The sequence below is a fragment of the Lissotriton helveticus genome, chromosome 5_1 (assembly GCF_964261635.1).
Source record: "Lissotriton helveticus chromosome 5_1, aLisHel1.1, whole genome shotgun sequence".
Classification (NCBI taxonomy): domain Eukaryota; kingdom Metazoa; phylum Chordata; class Amphibia; order Caudata; family Salamandridae; genus Lissotriton; species Lissotriton helveticus.
In genome coordinates this window covers 2,107,561,033-2,107,587,352 of record NC_136065.1, presented here as the reverse complement: position 1 = coordinate 2,107,587,352, position 26,320 = coordinate 2,107,561,033, and the positions used below count along the sequence as shown (strand labels likewise).

Here is a 26,320-nt window from a genome sequence, read left to right as displayed (position 1 = left end):
TGTGCGAAAAGTAGACGAAAAAGGGGAAAGCTGAACCGCCTGTTGGCGGTTCTCCAGGAATGAAGAAACCCTACTCAAGGCCACATCGGAGATGCCAGCTGCCTGGACACGGCCGACCAACAAATGATGGTCGACCGTGTCAAAGGCCGCCAAGAGATCGAGAAGTACAAGTGCCTGAGTAGATCCAGGGTCGGCACTGATTCTCAGCTCGTCCAGCACTGCGAGGGTGACCGTTTCTGTAGAGTGGGTAGGACGGAAACCAGCCTGATAAGGGTTTAAGAAATCAGAGTCCTTTATAAAAGAGCAGAAGGGTTACACAGATATTGCAGGCACAGCCTCAGAAGGGTGACCTATCCCACAGGTTATACAGATCTTGCAGGCTAAGCCTCAGAAGGGTGACCTATCCCACAGGTTATACAGATCTTGCAGGCTAAGCCTCAGAAGGGTTACACAGATCTTGCAGGCTCAGTCTCAGAGGGGCGAGCTATCCCCCAGATTCCACAAATCTTAATCTTCAAAGTTCTTGCAGGCTAAGCCTCAGAAGGGTGATCTATCCCTCAGGTTACACAGAGTGCAGGCTCAGTCTCAGACGGGTGATCTATCCCTCAGGTTACACAGAGTGCAGCCTCAGCCTCTGAAGGGTGGCCTATCCCTCAGGTTACACAGATCTTGAAGGCTCAGCCTCGGTAGGGTGAGCTATCCCACCGGTTACACAGATCTTGCAGGCTAAGCCTCAGAAGGGTGAGCTATCCCTCAGGTTACACAGAGTGCAGGCTCAGTCTCAGACGGGTGATCTATCCCTAAGGTTACACAGATGTGTGGGCTCAGTCTCAGAAGGATGATCTATCCTTCAGGTTACACAGATCTTGAAGGCTCAGCCTCGGTAGGGTGAGCTATCCCACCGGTTACACAGATCTTGCAGGCTAAGCCTCAGAAGGGTGAGCTATCCCTCAGGTTACACAGAGTGCAGGCTCAGTCTCAGACGGGTGATCTATCCCTCAGGTTACACAGAGTGCAGCCTCAGCCTCTGAAGGGTGGCCTATCCCTCAGGTTATACAGATCTTGCAGGCTCAGTCTCAGAAGAGTGAGTAATCCCCGGATTCCACAGATCTTAAAAGTTTAAAAAGTTTCAAACAGCAGAACTATTCCTCAGGCTACATAGATATTGTATGCATAAGCTTTAGAAAATAACACTGTCCCAGAAGTGAAGCAAGATGGCAGCAGGTTAAAGCAATCAGTACTAGGCCCTGGGAAGGCTAACCCAAGGATGTTTAATCCTTCTTACCACTTCAGATGACAGGTACAAGAATTTAAAATCACAGGAGGTGGGTAATGCGACTAAGGTGCAGCTATCTGGGAGTAGTGTAACATTCACCATCAGTCATTTGTCTTGTTTTCCTTTCTTCTTGTCCCTCTGGATGTACTGCAGGGGAGAGTATAGAAGGTATGGGAAGAACTGAGATGAGACAAGAGAACTGGTGACAGGTGCGGTCTGAGGGGGTAGATAGGAAGGATCCGGGGTGGAGAAGACTGTGCTTATGAGAAATAGACAAAACTATCATATATGACAACGGAGTGAGGGACGATTGGTTTGCCCTGGGCTTTGGCGAGGACTGCTGTTATCTCTGGAGCTCCCTTCGAGATAATGCTGGTTCTCTGAGAGACTGTGACACAAAAGTAATGGCCCTCACTACCCTCGAAAAAGCAGATAAAGGTTAACAATGCAACCTATGTCACAGATGACACAAAGGCTTCTACTACTCTCTGTCCCTAGTTTTTGCTTTGAACACAGCCTCAGGTATAGCTGAAGGCCTCAGTCAGATACTTGCCCAGATTCCATGCTAATTCCCATTTCCATTGCAGATATGGAGTTAAAAGAGGCTCTGAGACCTTGACTTTGGAGACAGAGGAGAAGGCGGAGCTGGAGAAATTATTAGCACTGCCGATATTAGAGAGGTTGAAAGCTTCAACTCTGCTAACAATGGGGGAACAAAAAACACCAATGAAACTCTAGGAGTTGGAAGATGGGACAAGCTCTCGACTCCATATTCAGCCTCTGATCTCAATAAAGCTGCTCTATAGTGAAAGGAGTCGTTATGGATATGCACCGCAGTGTCTCTCGATTCAGTCCGAATATCGTACGAGATGTCCTAGAAGGGGTCCTAGAGGCCAGACAGGTAGGCCGTAGAAATTAGATGTCTCCTCAGGATCCGAACCCAGATGGAAAAAACTTCAATCCATTGAAAAGCATGTAAATGAGGAAACAACTCAGTCTGAGGGATAGCCAGGCTGTTACAGAAGACATCACTCTGGGGACCGTGTTATGCCAGAACTAGGGCAAGACCCTAGGAGCTGCCAGGCACAGTATCCAATCAGCTGCAGTCCTGAACCCTGAACGTAACTCAGTAAAACATCTTCCTCAAATAAACATACTCAAATTATGCTAAGAAATCATATTGAATGACCCCTGTCCAAATGCACCAGAAGGCGTAAGGGCAGATTATTCATGTGATGAATGTGAGAGCCAAAGCTCCGTTTAGGATATCTACACAACTGAGCATCCAGAATATTTTAATAGAATATTTTATTCAGTTGGGTGATGATCGGCTGTGGATTGGGGGGGGGGGGAACTGCACAATGGCATGATGCAAGAAAAGTTGAAGATGAGCTATGGAGCAAAGAGCCAGCGCTAAAATCCATATTAAAAGCCAATGTACAATTTCAGTTCGCTTTGTCAGGGACTGTCCGGGACTATGTGGGGAACACAGTCAGGGACTTGGACAAGGACTTGGAACTGGGTAGAAGACGTACACAGAAAGGAGGAGTACAGTGCTGCCCAGGATCATACAGGGAGTCAGAGGAGAAAAAGGGATCCAAAGGGGAAGCCTGTACAAGTGAACAAGATGGGTAAGACTCAGAAAGGAAGGGCACTCACAAGGCAATTTAGCATTCAGACTAACTACACCCAGGACGGACGTGCAAGACATATATATAATACAACATTAACAATAAAGGGGGGGGGGGTAAAGCACTCAGGAGCTCCACATGGTAAGACTGAAGCTCAGTAAGTTTCTTACCCGCAATTGCTGTTACAGATACTGACTGCAAATACCCACATGTAGGATATGCATGCAAGGGCAGGGTCTGTGGAGCTTATACCTATAGTGATGTTATAAATGTAACTCAAAGACAAAACTCACAGTGAACAAGACACACCACCTAGGTAGTCAGCTGTGCCCACGGATCCTGGCGATCAAACAGGAACGCGCAAGGCAGTAACAGCAAAGGGGTAGAACTAAACACAAGCAAGGAGCTAGCAAGGAGGAGTGCTTAACAGGAAAGGAAGTAAATGACAGGGCACACTTGGCAGAAAGCAGGTAACAAACATACAAGGTAACAGAAGTAAGACAGCAGAATAGAAAGGCAGCAAACTAGAACTGGAACCAAGGAAATGGGAAGCAAGGCTGGGACTGGAAACGGATATACAGAAGGGGAGGCTACAAGGGTATACTAGAATAGTGCAGATTAAGGAATCAAGAAAACAAAGTAGCATAGAAGGCAGTGCTGGGGCAGGAACAAGAAGTGAGCTATGGCTCAGGAGTCAAGGCAGCACTGCAGACAGTGCTGGTTCAGGAACAGGGAAATTACTAGAGCTCAGGAGTCAAGGTAGCACTGGAGGCAACACTGGTTCAAGGAAACAGGACATAGCTACAGCTCAGGAAAGAAGGAGTCAAGAGAGCACTGCAAGCAGTGCAAATCAGGAACAAGAAATAGCTTAGCCCAGGAACAAAGAATAACTATAGCTCAGGAACTCAGGAAACAAGGTAGCACTGCATGCAGTGCTAATTAAGGTACAGGGAATAGCTATAGCTCAGGAGCTCAGGAAACAAGGTAGCACTGCAGGCAGTGCTAATTCAGGTACAGGGAATAGCTATAGCTCAGGAACTCAGGAAACAAGGTAGCTCTGCAAGCAGTGCTAATTCAGGAGAAGGGAAACTGCTGCAGTTCAGGAACAAGGAATACTAAGGCTATGGGGTCAGGGTAGCACTGCAGGCAGCAGCAGGTCAGGAACAAGGCATAAATAAAGCTCAGGAAACACTGGAAACAAGAATAGCAAAAGCTCAGGGAACTCTGGAACCAAGGATGGGTCTCACCGGTAAACAGCTACAATGACCAACCCTTGCCTGAAGGGAGCTGGGGCTTAAAAGAGCTCACAGTAATCACATGCAGCTGGTGTGAGCAGGCTAGCAGCAGCCAGCCACAGGTGAGTTGAATTCCTCCACCCATCCTTGGCCTGCAGGGGTGGAGAAAAAGCAGTGAGCAGGGAATTCTGGGTAATGGAGTTTCAGGCATGAGTAGGCTGGCTTTAAGTCTAATCAGGCTGGCTTTCACAAAACCCGGCATGGATTGGGAATGGATGTCAATTCCCAAATAGTGTCCAAATGGCTGGAAGTCAAGATATGCATGCAGGGGAGTGTCAGGAAGCATATTAGAACACTGGAGAGTCCCACAGTTCAGCCCCCTGGTGGTGGACACGAGAACACAGGGAGCGAATCGTGACACGCTTTAGAGCAAAACATGTACATCGGAAGAGAGTCAAACAGAGATAAATAGCTAATTTATGGCGGTCTGACAGAAGCTGCTGTCTGTGGATAATAAAATAACCATAATTTGAGAATCCACATACACAACCTCTGGACATGTGTTACAGGTAGAGAACAGTCTCAGAATCACACAAAGGAAAATCATAACCTACAGAAAAATAATAAACTCACCGGAATGACTGGAAAACCAATCTAGAATGAATAATATCCGTATTATTGGTCTCCCAGAAGAGCAAGGGGTTAATAGTGACCTGGAAAAAGTAGCCATGAAGCTCTTGCAAGAAGTGGTTCTGGACAAGAAAGATGAAATTCAGCAACAGAAATCTAGAGAGTCCATGGGGAACCTTCATCTATAACTAGAACGGACCCCTATAAACCACAAATTGTCTCGGTTAACTTTTTAACTTATAAGTTGTTTGATAAAATACTACAGTCTACCTGGAAACCAGCATCTTGCAAAACCCCCCAAAAACATATTGGTTTACTCTCATGTATCTAACCGTACTGATCAGCACAAATGGAGCTCGGCACATTCACTGGCAACTCCAAATCAAGTGCAATAGAAACTTATCTGCAAATCTAATCTAAATAAAAGAAAAGTCAGGATGAAAGGAGCACCCAAGTTTGCTTTTTCAAGCCGTGAATCAGAAAGATTAATGACTGCATTGTCTAATCTCAAACAACATTTAAGACAAATTAAGTGGCAATTGGGGGTGTTGAAACTCATTGATTAAGGATATTATTTGAATCCTCCGTTATTCGTCACATGTGGAGCTAAGCGTGCTAAGGCACCGAGTGGCAGGGATTCCATGTAGAGGGATATGGGTGGGTGGAGGTACAGAAGGCGAAGGTGATGGGCGTTATTAGGAAAGAAACCCTGATATTTACTTGTTTTAATGTCAATAATACTTAGCGCCTTCAGTAACGGGAGAAACGATGTAGAGTCAGATGTAAATTATATGAAAAAAGATAAAAATATAAACAAACTCATGAATTGTTAATAGTATACTATATGGTGCCCAAAAGAGGTAAGCTATTTTACAATATTCAAGAATCAAAAGGTGATGTCAACCTTATACTTGAGAAACACGTTTCAGCTAGTAAAGGGATTTGTTAAGTATATATTGGGTGACTACAGCTTCTAGCCCCACACAAGTGTCTACCACACAAGGCACCGCAATTTGAATGAGAAAATCTGCGGTGATTGATGTTTTCAGAACTTGTGCAGCTCTTACTTGGAGATGGGCTGTCGCAATATGAAAAACAAGAACACAATATATATAACAATGTATGGACCTAACAGAGATGGGCCCTCAGAGAGTATCCAAACTGTTTTTTTTTTATAAAATTGGGACTTTAACTAACTAGCTATCCTGCTCCAGTCATACTGGAAGATGACCCGAAAGCAGCGTCAACATCTAAAGATTGTTCAAGCAAGCTAGAAGATCTATGGAAATCTAGATTGCAGGAGGCAGTGCTGGGCCTAAAGAATGATTTGGACCAATTTGACGACGGTGAAATAAGTTCCCAGATGATTCAGGCTGTTCCTATTTTTTCCCAAGGTACAATTCCCTTTCCCACGTAGATTTTTTTCTTATTTCAAAGTCTATTATCAGAAGGTGAATTACAGGTAAAATGATGCGTACAACATGTATCAGACCATGTCATGCTTTCTCTGACACTACAGACAAGGAGACGTTAAACTATGAGCTGGACGATGCACCGCTCGCTATTGAGCAATATTGACTTCGAATTTGGGCTCAGCTAATACTTTTCTTCCCAGGATCCATACAAGGCCTTTTTTAGAGTCGTTATTACTGGATTATTAGTAAAAGAAAAAAGGCTGGCAAAAGAAATGCATGCAAAATATTTCAGAGAGATTGTGTAAAGTCAATCAGATCAGGATCAGGCTGTAACTGGCACCAAACCAAAACTGTCTTCAGACTCTGAAGTCAAAACAACGGTAGTGTAATGAATGGATTTTAAACAAAGCAGAGGAAAAATGAATACAAAGTGATAAGGAGATGTTCAAGTTTAGCAATAAGCCTGGCAGGTTGTTGGAAAGGCAAATCAAAGAAAAGGAGAGGTGTGGCGCTGCGGCCAGGGTGACTGACTCCGGAATCTGGGAATCACGGTTCGATTCCCGGGTCTGGCGGCAGATTAGCCCAGCATCATGTGACTCTGGGCAATAGCTTGCTTAATCTTCCCGACGGCCCCCAGCGCCTAGAGACCCTAACGGGTGATGGTTCGCACTTTACAAATGTGGATCATTATTATTATTAACAGCATTAAAAAGATCAAAGTATATGGTAGTATTTATCAGGATGATGAAATGGCACAGAACATATTGTGGTACTGTTCAGAGACCTACTTTAATCCCTTGAAACTCAATTTAGATTTGTGGACTCAATTCACTTCAATTCACTTCAAACTTTACAATCTCCTGTGTCTCTGAGATTGATAAAAAAAAAAGTTCTATTGGAAATTCCTACTGTTGAATTACAGCTAACAATCAATCAATGAAAGTTGAAGTTGAAGTTGAAGTTAGGGAGATTTGTAAAGCGTACGTATACCAAAAAGGTTTCATGGCGCTAAGGCAGTCGGCAGCAGATAGGGTGACAATTAGGCCTCAAAAGCACTAGTGAATAACAAGGTCTTCAAGCCTTTGCGGAACTCCAAGTAGGATTGAGAAAATCGAAGGTTGTCAGGGAGAGAGTTCCAAAATCTGGGAGCCGGAGAGGAGAAACTCGACCCCCCGTGTTTCTTCCTAACGAAACGAGGAACAGCCAAGAGATTCTTGGAGGAAGACCGCAAATTCCTAGAAGGAGAATAGGTTAAGAGCCTAGAAGCAACATAGAGGGGGGCTAAGCCCGCTAATGATTTAAAAATAAGACACCCTAATTTAAATAGGCATCTATGAACCACTGGTAGCCAATGCAGTTGCCTCAACAGCGGAAGGGCATGATGAAATTTGGAGCGGTTATAAATCAGCCTAGCTGCCTGATTTTGAATGAGCTGGAGACGGCGTAGTTCATAGGCCGGAATACCAATGTAGAGAGAATTGGCATAATCGACCCGGGAAATAACCAGGGCGAGAAGGATAGCCTTAACAGCCTCAATGGGGAAAAAACGGGAGACCTTGCGAATAGTGCGAAGGCATAAAAAGCAAGAAGAGACGATCATACTAATCTGGGTGTGCATTGAAAGATCGTCACTGATTTTAATGCCCAGACCATTCGCCGACTTAACAGGAGAGGGGGCAGGTCCAAGGGAAGGGGGACAAAAATTAGAAGACCATGGATTCGATGAGCCTCCGAACAAGACTAACTCAGTCTTGTCGGGATTTAACTTTAGATGGTTTAAGCTCATCCAGTCCTCGATAAAAATCATTGTGTTTTGAAAATGGGAAATTGAGTGAGGAGAGGAAGAAAAGGAAAAAATAAGTTGAAGGTCATCAGCGTAATTAAACACTGTGACCTCCCGATTACGTAAAGCCAAAATTAAAGGAAAAATGTAATGATTGAAGAGAAGAGGGGAAAGAGCAGAACCTTGGGGGACACCACAAGAAACTGTGCGAAAAGTAGACGAAAAAGGGGAAAGCTGAACCGCCTGTTGGCGGTTCTCCAGGAATGAAGAAACCCTACTCAAGGCCACATCGGAGATGCCAGCTGCCTGGACACGGCCGACCAACAAATGATGGTCGACCGTGTCACAGGCCGCCGAGAGATCGAGAAGTACAAGTGCCTGAGTAGATCCAGGGTCGGCACTGATTCTCAGCTCGTCCAGCACTGCGAGGGTGACCGTTTCTGTAGAGTGGGTAGGACGGAAACCAGCCTGATAAGGGTTTAAGAAATCAGAGTCCTCTATAAAAGAGCAGAAGGGTTACACAGATATTGCAGGCACAGCCTCAGAAGGGTGACCTATCCCACAGGTTATACAGATCTTGCAGGCTAAGCCTCAGAAGGGTGACCTATCCCACAGGTTATACAGATCTTGCAGGCTAAGCCTCAGAAGGGTTACACAGATCTTGCAGGCTCAGTCTCAGAGGGGCGAGCTATCCCCCAGATTCCACAAATCTTAATCTTCAAAGTTTAAGAAGTTTCAAACAGCAGAACTATTCCTCAGGCTACATAGATATTTGATGCATTCGCTTTAGAAAATAACCCTGTCTCACAGGAAAGCAAGCCCATGTTGCAGGCGCAGCCTCAGAAAAGTGATCTATCCTTCAGGTTACACAGATCTTGAAGGCTCAGCCTCGGTAGGGTGAGCTATCCCACCGGTTACACAGATCTTGCAGGCTAAGCCTCAGAAGGGTGATCTATCCCTCAGGTTACACAGAGTGCAGGCTCAGTCTCAGACGGGTGATCTATCCCTCAGGTTACACAGAGTGCAGCCTCAGCCTCTGAAGGGTGGCCTATCCCTCAGGTTATACAGATCTTGCAGGCTCAGTCTCAGAAGAGTGAGTAATCCCCGGATTCCACAGATCTTAAAAGTTTAAAAAGTTTCAAACAGCAGAACTATTCCTCAGGCTACATAGATATTGTATGCATAAGCGTTTAGAAAATAACACTGTCCCAGAAGTGAAGCAAGATGGCAGCAGGTTAAAGCAATCAGTACTAGGCCCTGGGAAGGCTAACCCAAGGATGTTTAATCCTTCCTACCACTTCAGATGACAGGTACAAGAATTTAAAATCACAGGAGGTGGGTAATGCGACTAAGGTGCAGCTATCTGGGAGTAGTGTAACATTCACCATCAGTCATTTGTCTTGTTTTCCTTTCTTCTTGTCCCTCTGGATGTACTGCAGGGGAGAGTATAGAAGGTATGGGAAGAACTGAGATGAGACAAGAGAACTGGTGACAGGTGCGGTCTGAGGGGGTAGATGGGAAGGATCTGGGGTGGAGAAGACTGTGTTTATGAGAAATAGACAAAACTATCATATATGACAACGGAGTGAGGGACGATTGGTTTGCCCTGGGCTTTGGCGAGGACTGCTGTTATCTCTGGAGCTCCCTTCGAGATAATGCTGGTTCTCTGAGAGAATGTGACACAAAAGTAATGGCCTTCACTACCCTCGAAAAAGCAGATAAAGGTAAGCAATGCAACTTATGTCACAGATGACACAAAGGCTTCTACTACTCTCTGTCCCTAGTTTTTGCTTTGAACACAGCCTCAGGTATAGCTGAAGGCCTCAGTCAGATACTTGCCCAGATTCCATGCTAATTCCCATTTCCATTGCAGATATGGAGTTAAAAGAGGCTCTGCGACCTTGACTTTGGAGACAGAGGAGAAGGCGGAGCTGGAGAAATTATTAGCACTGCCGATATTAGAGAGGTTGAAAGCTTCAACTCTGCTAACAATGGGGGAACAAAAAACACCAATGAAACTCTAGGAGTTGGAAGATGGGACAAGCTCTCGACTCCATATTCAGCCTCTGATCTCAATAAAGCTGCTCTATAGTGAAAGGAGTCGTTATGGATATGCACCGCAGTGTCTCTCGATTCAGTCCGAATATCGTACGAGATGTCCTAGAAGGGGTCCTAGAGGCCAGACAGGTAGGCCGTAGAAATTAGATGTCTCCTCAGGATCCGAACCCAGATGGAAACAACTTCAATCCATTGAAAAGCATGTAAATGAGGAAACAACTCAGTCTGAGGGATAGCCAGGCTGTTACAGAAGACATCACTCTGGGGACCATGTTATGCCAGAACTAGGGCAAGACCCTAGGAGCTGCCAGGCACAGTATCCAATCAGCTGCAGTCCTGAACCCTGAACGTAACTCAGTAAAACATCTTCCTCAAATAAACATACTCAAATTATGCTAAGAAATCATATTGAATGACCCCTGTCCAAATGCACCAGAAGGCGTAAGGGCAGATTATTCATGTGATGAATGTGAGAGCCAAAGCTCCGTTTAGGATATCTACACAACTGAGCATCCAGAATATTTTAATAGACTATTTTATTCAGTTGGGTGATGATCGGCAGTGGATTGGGGGGGAACTGCACAATGGCATGATGCAAGAAAAGTTGAAGATGAGCTATGGAGCGAAGAGCCAGCGCTAAAATTCATATTAAAAGCCAATGTACAATTTCAGTTCGCTTTGTCAGGGACTGTCCGGGACTATGTGGGGAACACAGTCAGGGACTTGGACAAGGACTTGGAACTGGGTAGAAGACGTACACAGAAAGGAGGAGTACAGTGCTGCCCAGGATCATACAGGGAGTCAGAGGAGAAAAAGGGATCCAAAGGGGAAGCCTGTACAAGTGAACAAGATGGGTAAGACTCAGAAAGGAAGGGCACTCACAAGGCAATTTAGCATTCAGACTAACTACACCCAGGACGGACGTGCAAGACATATATATAATACAACATTAACAATAAAGGGGGGGGGGGGTAAAGCACTCAGGAGCTCCACATGGTAAGACTGAAGCTCAGTAAGTTTCTTACCCGCAATTGCTGTTACAGATACTGACTGCAAATACCCACATGTAGGATATGCATGCAAGGGCAGGGTCTGTGGAGCTTATACCTATAGTGATGTTATAAATGTAACTCAAAGACAAAACTCACAGTGAACAAGAAACACCACCTAGGTAGTCAGCTGAGCCCACGGATCCTGGTGATCAAACAGGAACGCGCAAGTCAGTAACAGCAAAGGGGTAGAACTAAACACAAGCAAGGAGCTAGCAAGGAGGAGTGCTTAACAGGAAAGGAAGGAAATGACAGGGCACACTTGGCAGAAAGCAGGTAACAAACATACAAGGTAACAGAAGTAAGACAGCAGAATAGAAAGGCAGCAAACTAGAACTGGAACCAAGGAAATGGGAAGCAAGGCAGGGACTGGAAACGGATATACAGAAGGGGAGGCTACAAGGGTATACTAGAATAGTGCAGATTAAGGAATCAAGAAAACAAAGTAGCATAGAAGGCAGTGCTGGGGCAGGAACAAGAAGTGAGCGATGGCTCAGGAGTCAAGGTAGCACTGCAGACAGTGCTGGTTCAGGTACAGGGAAATTACTAGAGCTCAGGAGTCAAGGTAGCACTGCAGGCAATACTGGTTCAAGGAAACAGGACATAGCTACAGCTCAGGAGTCAAGGAGTCAAGAGAGCACTGCAAGCAGTGCAAATCAGGAACAAGAAATAGCTAAGCCCAGGAACAAAGAATAACTATAGCTCAGGAACTCAGGAAACAAGGTAGCACTGCAGGCAGTGCTAATTCAGGTACAGGGAATAGCTATAGCTCAGGAACTCAGGAAACAAGGTAGCTCTGCAAGCAGTGCTAATTCAGGAGAAGGGAAACTGCTGCAGTTCAGGAACAAGGAATACTAAGGCTATGGGGTCAGGGTAGCACTGCAGGCAGCAGCAGGTCAGGTACAAGGCATAAATAAAGCTCAGGAAACACTGGAAACAAGAATAGCAAAAGCTCAGGGAACTCTGGAACCAAGGATGGGTCTCACCGGTAAACAGCTACAATGACCAACCCTTGCCTGAAGGGAGCTGGGGCTTAAAAGAGCTCACAGTAATCACATGCAGCTGGTGTGAGCAGGCTAGCAGCAGCCAGCCACAGGTGAGTTGAATTCCTCCACCCATCCTTGGCCTGCAGGGGTGGAGAAAAAGCAGTGAGCAGGGAATTCTGGGTAATGGAGTTTCAGGCATGAGTAGGCTGGCTTTAAGTCTAATCAGGCTGGCTTTCACAAAACCCGGCATGGATTGGGAATGGATGTCAATTCCCAAATAGTGTCCAAATGGCTTGAAGTCAAGATATGCATGCAGGGGAGTGTCAGGAAGCATATTAGAACACTGGAGAGTCCCACAGTTCAGCCCCCTGGTGGTGGACACGAGAACACAGGGAGCGAATCGTGACACGCTTTAGAGCAAAACATGTACATCGGAAGAGAGTCAAACAGAGATAAATAGCTAATTTATGGAGGTCTGACAGAAGCTGCTGTCTGTGGATAATAAAATAACCATAATTTGAGAATCCACATACACAACCTCTGGACAGGTGTTACAGGTAGAGAACAGTCTCAGAATCACACAAAGGAAATTCATAACCTACAGAAAAATAATAAACTCACTGGAATGACTGGAAAACCAATCTAGAATGAATAATATCCGTATTATTGGTCTCCCAGAAGAGCAAGGGGTTAATAGTGACCTGGAAAAAGTAGTCATGAAGTTCTTGCAAGAAGTGGTTCTGGACAAGAAAGATGAAATTCAGCAACAGAAATCTAGAGAGTCCATGGGGAACCTTCACCTATAACTAGAACGGACCCCTATAAACCACAAATTGTCTCGGTTAACTTTTTAACTTATATGTTGTTTGATAAAATACTACAGTCTACCTGGAAACCAGCATCTTGCAAAAAACCCCAAAAAACATATTGGTTTACTCTCATGTATCTAACCGTACTGATCGGCACAAATGGGAGCTTGGCACATTCACTGGCAACTCCAAATCAAGTGCAATAGAAACTTATCTGCAAATCTAATCTAAATAAAAGAAAAGTCAGGATGAAAGGAGCACCCAAGTTTGCTTTTTCACGCCGTGAATCAGAAAGATTAATGACTGCATTGTCTAATCTCAAACAACATTTAAGACAAATTAAGTGGCAATTGGGGGTGTTGAAACTCATAGATTATGGATATTATTAGAATTCTCCGTTATTCCTCCCATGTGCAGCTAGGTGTGCTAAGGCACCGAGTGGCAGGGATTCCACTTAGAGGGGAATGGGTGGGTGGAGGTACAGAAGGCGAAGGTGGCTGGTGGTATCTGGAAAAGAAACCCTGATATTTACTTGTCTTTACGTCAATAATACTTAGCGCCTTCAGTAACGGGAGAAACGATGTAGAGGCAGATGTAAATTATATGAAAAAAGATAAAAATATAAACAAACTCATGGATTGTTAATGGCATACAACATAGTGCCCCAAAGAGGGACGCTATTTTACAATATTCAAGAATTAAAAGGTGATGTCAACCTTATACTTGAGAAACACGTTTCAGCTAGTAAAGGGATTTGTTAGGTATATATTAGGTGACTCCGGCTTCTAGCCCCACGCAAAAGTCTACCACACGAGGCACCGCAATTTAAATGAGAAAATCTGCTGTGATTGATGTTGTCAGAACTTGTGCAGCTCTTACTTGGAGATGGGCTGTCGCGATATGAAAAACAAGAACACAATATATATTACAATATATGGACCTTCAACCCCGGGATCTGCACTGCCCTTAATATCGGAACATCCACTCGCATCACGCACGGTCCCTGCACCTTCCTTCCAGGGCCTCCCTGTCGCCACTACTTACTGATTTACAAAAGGGTCAATAGAGTAGTGTCGTTGTACCCGCTGTTTTGACTTTCTTGCTATTTATTTGCTTTTAGAGAGTTCATTCTGCTCACTGATCGAGTTGTGTACATTTTATTACATTAGTATTCTTGCATTAATTGCTCAACTGGCGCCCAGTGGCAACTTCATGTGCAGTGGGCGCCTTACAAATAAAAATAAAACTCGAACTTGTGGGACAATAGAATCGATGGAGCTGCTCTGGGGTCTCAGCACCAGAGAACTGAAAGGCAAGAGGGAGGCAGCGCCCCCTGGCACATAAACGGTACAACACCCTTCCTCCACCCCCACACACACCCCCCTCCCCGCGCCCACACACACGCACGCACACACACACACACGCGCACGCACGCACACACACACACACACACACACACACGCGCGCCCACACACACGCACGCACACACACACACACGCGCACGCACGCACACACACACACACGCGCACGCACGCACACGCACACACACACACACACACACACACCCAGCCTGCACGGTGAAAGTGGGGCAGGGACCCAGTACTTCAAGCATTAATCTGCAGAGGAAAACAGTCTCCATTGGAAAACAGACCTCTCAGGGCGACCTGGGAGGGGTCAGGGGGGTCGGTTTACGGTACAGGTTCACACTGGTAAGTAGTCACGCCTTTCAACCAGAACTTTCTCTCAATCCGTGGCCTGCGGCTTAGAAGAGTGCGTCTTGGAAGCATCCTCTTCCCCATCCCCCAAGCACCCCTGCCGGGACAGTCCTACCTGCCCGTGCGTTCCACCACAGGGCTGTACTGCGAGACCTCCACTGGGAGCCCCGCCTGCCGGCGGCGGATCAGGGTGAACAGCTTCTCCTTCGGCACCTCAGTCTCTGCAGGAAGAGAACAGAACACAGGGTCAGGAGGGGGCGGCACAGACCTTCCAAAGCCCTGGAGTCTGGGCTCCTATCTGCAATACCATCTGCAAGCAGCAGAGGGCGCCCCTGTTCTACAAACCTACCAACAGTATCTGCTGAGTGAGAGATTCCCTTCTTCCTCAGCTCGAAGTGAAACACCTGCTAGGAACAGCAAATAAGCACTGGCATAGCCAATAGGTTTCGTCATTGGGACCTTATGTGTTTAGCCAGAACTATTGGCTTTTCCAATGTCTTTAACTTGTAGAGCAGCGAGGCTACTGTGCAGCATGTTGAAAAGTTATAATAAAAAAGTGTTATAAGTGTTTTTGTTATCTTATATAATATATTGTATTGTAATTGCATTTATAGAGTGTTTACTACCACTGACGAGGCGTCAAAGTGCTTCTCCGGTGAGTAGCACGCTACTCCGGAGCCCATAAAGGATTAGTGTTGAATTAGTATAGTGAAAAACCGAAAGTAACTTGAGTGATGAATACGTTAGTCAGTTATTTGGATTCAGAAGCATAGTGGAGGGATAGAAGAGAGAAAAAGGTTTGCATTTATATAGCGCTTGCTCCCCCTGATGGGGTGTTGAAGCGCTCTTTTGGTGAGTAGCATGCTATTTCGGAACCCATAAAGGATTAGTGGTGAATTAGCATCGTGAAATATATAAGTATTTGGAGTGGTGGATATGTTAGTCAGTTATTTGGATTGAGAAGGATAGTGGAGAGATAGAAGAGGGGGAAAAGGTTTGCATGTATATAGCGCTTGCTACCCCTTATGAGGTGTACAAGCACTTTTTCGGCGAGTAGGGCGCTACTCCAGAACCAATAAAGGATTAGTGGTGAATTAGTATAGTGAAATATACGCAGGAACCACCGCCAAACTTCAGAAACGACTACAACGCATACAGAACGCCTCCGCATGACTCATCCTCGACATCCCTCGCCACAGCCACATTTCCACCCACCTGAGAAACCTGCACTGGCTCCCCGTCAACAAGCGGATCACATTCAGGCTCCTCACCCACGCACACAAAGCACGCCACGACATGGGCCCCGAATACCTCAACAGCTGCCTCTCATTCTACACCCCCACCTGCCAGCTCCGCTCCGCCAGCCTCGGCCTCACCACCATCCCACGGATTCACAGAACCACCGCCGGAGGAAGATCGTTCTCCTACCTGGTGGCCATAACACGGAACTCCCTCCCCAACCACCTACGAATGACCCATGACCATCTCTCCTTCAGGAAACACCTCAAGACCTGGCTGTTCGAGCAGTAGTAGCACCCCCCCCCCTTCAGCGCCTTGAGCCCCTCACGGGTGAGTAGCACGCTCTATAAATGTTTTGAGTGATTGATTGAATATGAAATTTATTTAAGTGGTGGGCATGTAAGTCTGTTATTTTGATTGAGAAGGATAGTGGAGACGTGTTTTGAAGCTCATAGCAGTAGGAAGAGGCTTGGGATGCGTAAAAGGGAGGTGGAGGGGGACGAGTCAGAGAGATTATTTAGAAAGGCTTGTTTTGGGGGATAGGAATAGTAAAAAAGGTGTACGATGATGCAAGGAGGGGAAGAGTAGGGAAGTGTCTAGAAAGGGTTAGTTTAGGGATCATAGAAGTGGTATGGGGTTTGGGATGAATGAGAGAGTGGAGGTAGAGGATATATTGATAGTGGTATAGGGTGATATAACTAAGAAGGCAATATTTACAACTGAATGACCCCATTAAAAAAAGAATTATAATTAAAAATGTATTCTAGTTTTTTTGTCCTTGCAATGCTGGCAACTTCTTCCTGTCTGTTCTAATGCTTGTTAGGTATAGCTTTTTGGGGGAGGGGCATAATTAACGGGGGGTGGAGGTAGGAAAATAGTACCTGTTAAGGAATGAAAGCAGTATTTCTCGTTTTGTTGCATTATTTACAAGTACAGATTTTCTGCAACATATCCTCAATTGTCTTGAATGTTGTGTAAATGAATGTACAGGATGAATTATATAACATAGTGAGGGTTACAAGGTGTAGGAGTCACATGTCCTCCATAGCTCACTGTGCTATATTAGAAGGATTGCAATGTATGTACTACATGTAAGAAAAGGACCTTTGTCTTAAAAGCAGTAACTCACTTACCTAAAATAAAAATCTGTCGTCTGTATGTTACATGATGTGCTTAGCAGGAGACATATTAACTCTCTATGCTGCTTTGATTACAAACTGGGACTAGACAAAACACAGATCTCTCCAGCAAATACGTTAACCTCCATAGGTATCATACCATTATTATTATTTCAAGATGTAGTTGGCACACAAAGATCTCTGCAGCAGGTACCTTAACCCCATAAGATATTAAAAAAGGAAGACTTTGCATGTTATTAAGCAGAACAGATTTACTGCCACGTTTCTCGTTGTATTTTTTTCTCCTTTGAGAACATGGACATATGGGTCCCCCTTTTAACCAACGTTTTTAATAAAATCGCTATGGTTGGCCCCCCCCATGTCTTGGAAAACCAGCATAATCGTCCCGGTTTACAAAAAGGGAGACAAATGTAATCCTAACAATTATCGACCTATCTCGCTGATCGATACGACGGCCAAACTCATGGGCCGCCTTCTTTTGAAGAGATTGGAGGCATGGGTGAGGAGTAAGAACATTTTAATGGAGCCCCAATATGGCTTCCACGAGGGAAAGGGCACGATAGGCCAATGCCTGAACCTCCCATTGATCATGGACAAATCTGTCAGAGCCAAGGGTGGGAAGATCTATCTTGCCTTTATGGACCTATCCGCAGCCTTTGACTGCGTGTATCACCCCAGACTTTGGCAAATAATGGAGGAGATGGGAATAGATCATGCATCAGTTGACTTCATTAGACAGCTGTATTCTGACGCCTCCTCGTCAGTCCGTTACAGGAAGAACAGGCAGTGTACCCGATCATTCAAGATCTTAAGAGGGGTAAGGCAAGGCTGCGTCCTGGCACCAATTTTATTTTCCATCTATACCAATGAGGTGGGGAAACATCTTGAGGGCGCAGCCTTGGATGTCCCTGTGCTCTCTAATCATCAGCGGTTCCCGATTTTGGCATATGCTGATGACGCTGTTTTGATGGCCCGAACTGGGATGGGGCTCCAGCATCTTAGATCCTCCTATGCGGTTTTTATGAATTCACTAGATTGAAAGGTCAATCAGACCAAATCTTTTATAATCATTGCTGGGGCAGGGAAACGTGATAGACCACCTTCTTTATTTTATGGACTCTAATAAAATTGATGTGGTGGAATCGTTTCCCTATCTAGGAGTTGTCTTTGATAAAAATCAATCATGGTCCAATCTGCTAGAGGGAAGAGCAATGGGTATGCAGAGAAGTTTAATGGCGTTGAAAACATTCTCCAAAAGGTTTGGTGCCAAACCTCTAATTCCAATGAAACAAAATTACCCAGTGAAAACAACGGTGGCAGCGGTGTACGGAGCAGGAGTATGTGATTCCTTGCAATCTTGCAGTGATTCCTTGCAATCCATTGAGAATACATTTTTTAAGTCTTTTACCTCCCTCCCCCAGTCATATTCCAACTACGTGCTTCACAGGGAACTGGCTCTGCCATACATTATGGACTCGTTCAAAATGGCACCACTCGTGCTGTGGATCTCTACTTGGCACAGAACACAGTCCCCCTTACGCACAATTTAATAACTACTTTAAATTCAGACAACCATAGCAGGATTAGCTTGCTAAAGTATGTGGAGTCGGAATTAACTGCAATTGGTCTAAGTCGCCTTTTTAAAGATCCATCTACCTGCAAGTCCTTAACAGAGCGGAAATTGGCTGAGGTATTTACTTTGAGGGCCCAATATTTAAGAAGGCAAAAAAAATTCCACACCCAGACAGCTCGTCTGTATGAACTAACGTCAGCGCTGGAGGAGGGAAGTTATTGTTACCTGGCTGATGTCACATTGCCACACCACAAATATATCTTACTAAGATTTCGTCTAAATCTGATTCCACTCTTGGTAGGGTATCCAGGGAAGAAATACAAACATTCTGATCTTTCCGTCTGTCTGTGTATCAATCTACCCCCACAAACTGATCTTCATGTTATATTCTTTTGTGGTTTATTACCGTCAGGAAAGACATCATTTTATTGTACTGATTTGTAAGCGTTACAAATACAATTTTAAATTTTGTCGCGTAGCATTGTTTTTCCTCAAATCCTTGCAGAATTTTTTTGTGTGTTTTCCGCCAGCATAATTTGTATGGGCATGTTTGAAAAAGAGGAAGCAGGTTGGGCTATAAGATGAATCATGACTGTCTTTCACACATTTTATTGTATTCAGCTTATATATATAGATGAAATGGATGTTATGATCAATTGGTTTGTAGCACCTTTTTAATTATTGATTTATGCTAATTTCATGTATGTCTTTTTATAAATTGTGATTGCAAGTACTTTTATGATCTTATGTGTAAGATCGAATAAAGGATTTGAATTGAAATTGAATTGGAAGAACTCTCTTTGCTACTTTGATTACAAACTGGGACTAGACAAACACAGAGCTCTTCAGCAAATACGTTAACCTCCACAGTTGTCTTACCATTATTATTCCATTCTTGGCGGGTCCTGGTTCCTTTGGTTGGACTTCCCGAGGCATATTGGGCGGCCATCTTGGGGGTAAGTGGGACGCGACTTGGCACTCGGTCTAGCTGTCATAAGGACGCTAGACCTCGTATAAAGCTGGGGCAAATTAGGCGCTCTTTCTTGTTTATTGAAAGGGCAGTGGTAGCAGGAAGGACGCGCTGCAGCCTGCTAAGCGCGCAGCGCCTCAGCGCTATTTATAATACATCTTCGTGACGATTTTTAAAACACCCGTTTTTTCATTATTTAATTTGATTTATGCTTTCCATTATCCCCTGATTTTAATTCCCACTAAACTTGCACTTTAAATAGCAATACGCACCGGTCTTGGCGGGTCCTGGTTCCTTTGGTTGGACTTCCCGAGGCATATTGGGCGGCCATCTTGGGGGTAAGTGGGACGCGACTTGGCACTCGGTCTAGCTGTCATAAGGACGCTAGACCTCACATAAAGCTTGGCCATGCTGACGCGCAGCGGGTTCGCCGGTGTTCCGCCGGAGTTACGCCAGAGTTCAGCCCGTCTGTGCCCGTCCGGGCCCAGACGGGCTTAGGGCCGGACACGCTGGCTTCTGCCGCTAAGATCAGTACAACTTACTCTAGATTGGCTTTGCTCTCACTTCGCCCTGCGGAGCATATTCTCTGCAGGGCCACTCATGGGAGCGACTTACCTTTTATGACGTGTACTCAAGGCAGTAAGGACCAGAAGGCTATAGGATGTAAATCGTTATCGATGGCCTTATAGAACTGTAGGTCCCTCCCTAGTCACTCCACTGAAATTAATTCCCTAGTCCTGGATCTAGAGCTAGATATTTTATTTCTATCAGAAACGTGGATTACGCCTTGCTCAGGTCCAGATATGGTGCAAGCCCTTCCTCCTGGTTATCTAATTTATCATCTAGATAGGCCTACTGGTCGAGGAGGTGGTCTTGCCATTATCTATAGGGATACTATGATCTGTAGAGCTCAGGAGGGAGGGGTGCTCGACTGTGAGAGCTGTCAATTCTCTCTACGGCTGTCAGCCACGATGTCTATCTCAGGCCTCCTAGTGTATCGCCCTCCGGGGTGTGTAGGCAATTTTTCCAGTTCACTGATAGAAATTGTCACGCTTCTAGCATCATCGACTGCCAACTTTGTGGCACTTGGAGATTTTAATCTCCATTTTGACGACCCGGCTGACATACCTGCTGGTGACCTGGTAGGAGATCTGAGTGCCCTTGATTTGAATTTAATTAATTCAGGGGCTACGCATTGTAAGGGTCACTTATTGGACCCAGTCTTTTCAAACATGGATAGGATCGAAGCCGTGGTTTCTTTAGCTCTGCCGTGGTCTGACCACTTCTTGGTTCCGTTTAAGTGGCAGTTCGACGTAACGGATGCAACAATTCCTAGGACCTATCTGGTTGACAGGGCTTGGTCCAGGTTACCAGTAGAGCGCTGGATCGCCAATCTAGAGGACACTCGCCCGCCCCCGGGGTTAGATCCACTTGTTGCTGATATAAATCTGGAAAATTGGCTAAATAGGTCCCTAGATGCTATTCTGCCGAGAAAGAAACAGCTAAAGAGGGAGAAAAGAGTGGGATCGGCCCCCTGGTATTCTCAAAGGTTGAGAACTCTCAGGAAAGGTTGTAAAAGGCTAGAGAGGATTTGGAGAAAGGATCGGGGTGAGGCAACCCGGAATGAATATCGTACGGCAATGAGAGGATACAAAGCCGCTATCCGGGATGCCAAAGCCAAGTTCTTCGAGGAGAAGATTAGCAATTCGGCTAATTCTTCAAGAGAATCATTCAAAGTTTTTAGAGATTTGTTGAAAACTCCGGAACCGCCAGTGAGCCATGAGAGCCCCCAAAAGAAATGTATGGAACTGGCTAACTACTTTCATAGTAAGGTAGAAAATATCGTAAATTCCCTTCCACCAGTTCAGCAAGTGGATTTAGGTGAACAGCGACACGACCCTCAGATTAAGCTCGTTGCCTTTAGCTCAGTGACCGCTGATGAAGTCCACAAGGTTCTTGGTGCGATGAAGAGTGGCTCACCGAGAGATCCGGTCCTGATGAAATATCTTAAGGTGATAACAACGACCATTGTGGAACCAGTAACAGATCTCATCAATGCATCCTTTGCACAAGGGTTGGTTCCCCCGAGCTGGAAAAAAGCTGTCGTAAAGGCCCTTTTGAAAAAGCCCGGTCTAGATTCATCAGACCTGGCGAATTTCAGACCGATCTCCTTGCTACCCGGGTTTGGTAAGATCACGGAGAAACTGGTTAACAGGCAATTGTCACACTTTTTGGAGTCTAATGGCTTGTTACGGACTTCCCAAACAGGATTCAGGCCGGGCCAAGGCACTGACACCGCCCTTCTGGCAGTCGTGGAAGAAGCCAGGAGCATTTTGGATTCAGGAGGATCAGTGGCAGTGATCCTCCTGGACCTCAGTGTGGCTTTTGACACCGTGAACCATCAGGTGCTACTCCAACGACTGTCAGAGGTGGGCCTGACGGGTCTGGCTCTGAAGTGGCTTGCGTCGTTTCTCCATCAGCGAACTTACCAAGTTTGGGAAGGGAATGCACAATCTGCCCCCATTCCCCTGCAATGTGGTGTGCCTCAGGGTTCTTCCCTGAGCCCCACATTGTTTAATGTATATATGGCACCATTGGAGGATGTGGTGGCGCCACTGGGTATCAAAATCATTAGCTATGCTGATGATACCCAGTTGGTAGTGGCCCTCTCCCAACGGGGAGATTATCCGGAGCGCCTGCACTCCTGCCTGTCAAAGGTCTATGCTTGGATGGGTAACTCAGCATTAAAATTAAATGGTTCTAAAACAGAGCTGATGGTACTTGGACATTCGGGGCCTTCTTTGCCGCCAGGTAGCTGGCCAAGTTGCCTTGGCGAGTCTCCAACTCCCAAAAAAGAGATAAAAAGCCTAGGCGTGTGGCTTGAACAAGATCTGTCTTTCAAGACCCACGCAAAGAAAACTGCTGGAGTCTGCTTTGCTTTGCTGCGATCAGCCCGCAAGATACTACCTCTGCTTCCGGCGACCTCGAGGAAACTCCTCATCCAGGGGTTGATTGTTTCGAGGTTAGACTATAGTAATGCGCTTTTTTTGGGGCGCGCCGGAGGCAACCCTCAACAAACTTCAGCTGGTGCAGAACGCAGCAGCAAGTCTGCTGCTCAATGTGCCCAGGAGACAGTCAGCAGAACCAGCACTAAGAGCTTTGCATTGGCTTCCTGTGAGGGAGAGGATAACATTTAAATCCCTTTGTACAGCCCATAAAATCCTGAGTGGGAGAGGTCCTCCCATCTTAGAGAACATGGTGCTCCCTTATAAGGCTACTAGAGCACTACGCTCTGACCACAAATCCCTGGTACAGGTGGCCAGAGTAAAAAGAGCCCGGACGGGCGGAAGAAGATTTTCTGTAAATGTGTCTAAGTTATGGAATGCGCTGCCCATGCACTTACGGACAGAAACCAGCATGATGCGATTTCGAAAGTTGCTTAAGACCCATCTATTCCCCGCCTAGAGGCTGTCCTTCCCCCCTCTGCTTCTGAGCTATGAACGAGCGCTGGGATGCCCTAGGGTAACCACGCGCTATACAAGATTCCAAATAATAATAATGATATAGTTGGCACACAAAGATCTCTGCAGCAGGTTCCTTAACCCCATATATATGATATTTAAAAATGAAGACTTTGCATGTAATTAGGCAGAATAGATTTAATGCCACATTTCTCATTGTTGCCAATTTTTTTTGTGGCAGAGTTAAAAAAATTAAGGTACAAGTTAAGGCACATATTTTGCGTAGGGGTTGCGTTATTCTTTTTTGCACAACTCCGACGTAAAATCTAATTTGTCAAATATTATAATGAGCTCACATGTACTTATGAAAGACCTGCTAAACATGTTTTTGAGGTCTTCAGATCTGATGTCACATTTTGTGATGCCCCTTCATATGAGGTCATGGGGTGTGATGCCACTTCCTGCAATCCACATGTGATGTTATGCACAGTGAATTCACAGGAAGTGAGGTCAAGTGTCATGATGTCATTTGCATACTGCCAACCTTGGTTAATCTCCTCCACTTTATTTTAGGACTTGCTCCCTGCCAGTAAGTAACAGGGCTATACCAATCTATAATATGCAATTCACGCTGACCGGCGCCTGGTAAGGGATGCTTTGGATCTAAAGGAAGGTGGCAAGTGTTAGCTGAAAACATGTGTTAGTCGTGGCTTTAGGGTTTTGAGAGAACAGCTTACTGTTAAACTTGTCTTTGACCTACCATATTGAAGCAGCCTTTCATACACAACAACAAACAGTGTCTGTGGTTAGTGGTGCTGTGAGCATCAATCAGATGTCATCAGAGATGACAATCTACATACCTGGCACTGTCCTTGCAATCCTTGGCATCTGGGCCTTGAAGGAAGCAGCAGGGAGAGATGTTTTACAAGTTCTTAGAGCACTGTTAATCAATGCCTCTCTTTCCCTTCCAAATGGCTCTTCATCAGTAGACAGGCGGTCACTGAGGGTTGAATGGTGGATCAAGGCAGCCATGTCTCTCGGGTGGAAGGGAGCAGTAAGTCGCCATTCCTACCCTCTTTTTTTGTTGACTCGACGTCAATATCTAAACGGTCACTGCAGGGGACCTACTTCAACGGACCTTTAGTGCGTAGGAGAGTGAGGGTCAAGGAGGAGCAATTAAGTTTGTAGATCAATGAGATTTAGAAGATAAACAGGATACATGAAGTTACTTATAAAATGTAATTGTATTTATATAGCGCTTAATACCCCTGAGGAGGCGTTGAAGTGCTTTTCGACGAGTAGCACGCTACTCTGGGACCCAAAAAGGATTAGTGGTGGGATAGTATAGGGAAATCGGTCAATATGGCAGGACACAAACAGCGAGCCACAATACGGATCCGGGTATCATTTGGGGGATATCAATACCCCTGTTTCCATTAGATTCTACTTTTGGAGCCTGCCAGACTTGCCATAGGAAATAACGAATAATTGAATGATGAAGACCACACATGGCCTACTATACATTACTGATATCAGCTCAAGGAGTGAAAACGAATGCAGAACAAGATTAACAAGCCCTGATTAAATTAAATTTATATTGAACGAAATGCGTTGGCTGTATGCTTTGGTTGCTGGACCGTATATTTGAATAGTAAAATTAAATAAAAGAATATTTTTTCTAAAAACATACTTGAAGATTTGCAGATTTTTTCTGTGGATGCACCATTCCACCTTTATTTTGAAATAGGGGAAAATGTGTTATTTGAGTGCAGAAATGTGAGTCTGTTAGTTGGTTTGAATAGGATAATGGAGAGATAGAAGAGGGAAGAGTCTAAAAGGTTTTATTTGGGAGATCAAAGTAGTAAGACCCCTGATGAGGTGTCAAAGTGCTTTTCGGCGAGCAGCACGCTGCTCCGGAACTCAAAGAGGATTAGTGGTGGGTTAGTGAAAGGAAATATCTGTAAATTTGAGTGGTTGACATGTGAGTCTGTTAATTGGATTGAATAGGATAATGGAGGGATAGAAGAGGGGACAGTCTAGAAAGTATTATTTAGGAGATCATAGTAGTAAGATGAGGCTCTCGATGAGTAGATGGAGGAAGGACAAGTCTCTAGAAAGTAATTAGGGAAATCATAGTAGTAAAAAACGGTTTGGGATACATGAGGGATGGATTCAGAAAGGGTTGCTTGGGAGAACCCAGGCTGATTGGCTTTGGCAATACTTTGTATTTTTTGTTTTTGGCTAAGCACAAAATTTGCTAAGAAAACAACATGATTTTTTCCAATTTATTTTATTTATAAAGCAAACTGTCATCTGTAGACCTCAAGTCACTAAGATAAGATGCAAGGACAAAATTACACAAGAGAAAACAACATTTAGAACAGAGAACACTCAGCAAAAAGAAAAAAAGACTTATAACACTCTTTGCTTGATCCACATTAACAAAAAAGTCCAGACAGAAGTCTATTCCACAGCTTTGGCCCAAGGGCAGGAACAGTCCTGCCACCGCAAGTGCATGTATGAAGTGAATGAATTTAGGAAGGCTCCAAGTAACAGATCTTAGCAACTTTGAAGGCAAATGAGTCACTCAGATGTCAGTCCGAATGCCTACCTCAGTCTTTCAGCAGGCACAATGAACATAACACAAGGGTTTAAAGCGATAAAATCTACAGACAATACTAAGATTATTTTTTTAAAACAATGCAAATCACAAACCAGATTCAATTTCAAAACCTAACCCACAACTTATGAAACTCACCTCTGTGACAAACTACACACACGAAGGTTCACGGCCAAAATATACTACCGTGTGAAACGAAATGACCAAAACACCACACAAAACAAGCCTTTATGTATTCCTTAGCCGGTAGGGTGGCAAGTCAGGGCTTAATTTCCCTACAAGGGCCCCTTGCTGCCCACAGAGCAAGGGAGCACAAATGGCATTAGATGACACACCAGACCTGAAAGAAAGCAGGCCTGGTCTGGGGAGTCAACACAGGGCGTAGGTAGTGTGGATGAATGCATAGCTTGAGTCAGCATTGTAGGTTTAATAACCCACTAGCCATTTTAGCCATGGCTGAAATCTCCACCTCTGGGCCGCAAGCTCCGACTCCGGGCCGGAAGCTCCGCCTCCGGGCCAGAAGCTCCGCCCCACGCCGGAAGCTCCGCCTCCGGGCCGGAATTTCCGGCTCTAGTTCGGACTTAGAGTTAGTAGTCTTAAATCTATTCTGTGAATACCGAAAGTAGTAAGTTTATTCTGTGAATCCCGAAAGTAGTAAGTTCACTCAGTGAATCCCGAAAGTAGTAAGTGCATTCTGTGAATACCAAATAGTAGTAATTTAGTCTTAAGTT

The 26,320-nt window shown here is 45.1% G+C and overlaps 1 protein-coding gene across 3 annotated transcripts in view; it reads right to left on the bottom strand.

Moving 5' to 3' along the window:
• CCDC180 (coiled-coil domain containing 180) overlaps positions 1-26,320 on the bottom strand; it is a 492,398-nt gene that overhangs the window by 14,484 nt on the left and 451,594 nt on the right. For all 3 annotated transcript variants that reach the window (XM_078646144.1, XM_078646142.1, XM_078646143.1), the window contains exon 35: positions 14,703-14,808. In XM_078646144.1, the coding sequence (XP_078502270.1) occupies positions 14,703-14,808 (106 nt within the window). The remainder of the gene's footprint in view (positions 1-14,702; positions 14,809-26,320) is intronic.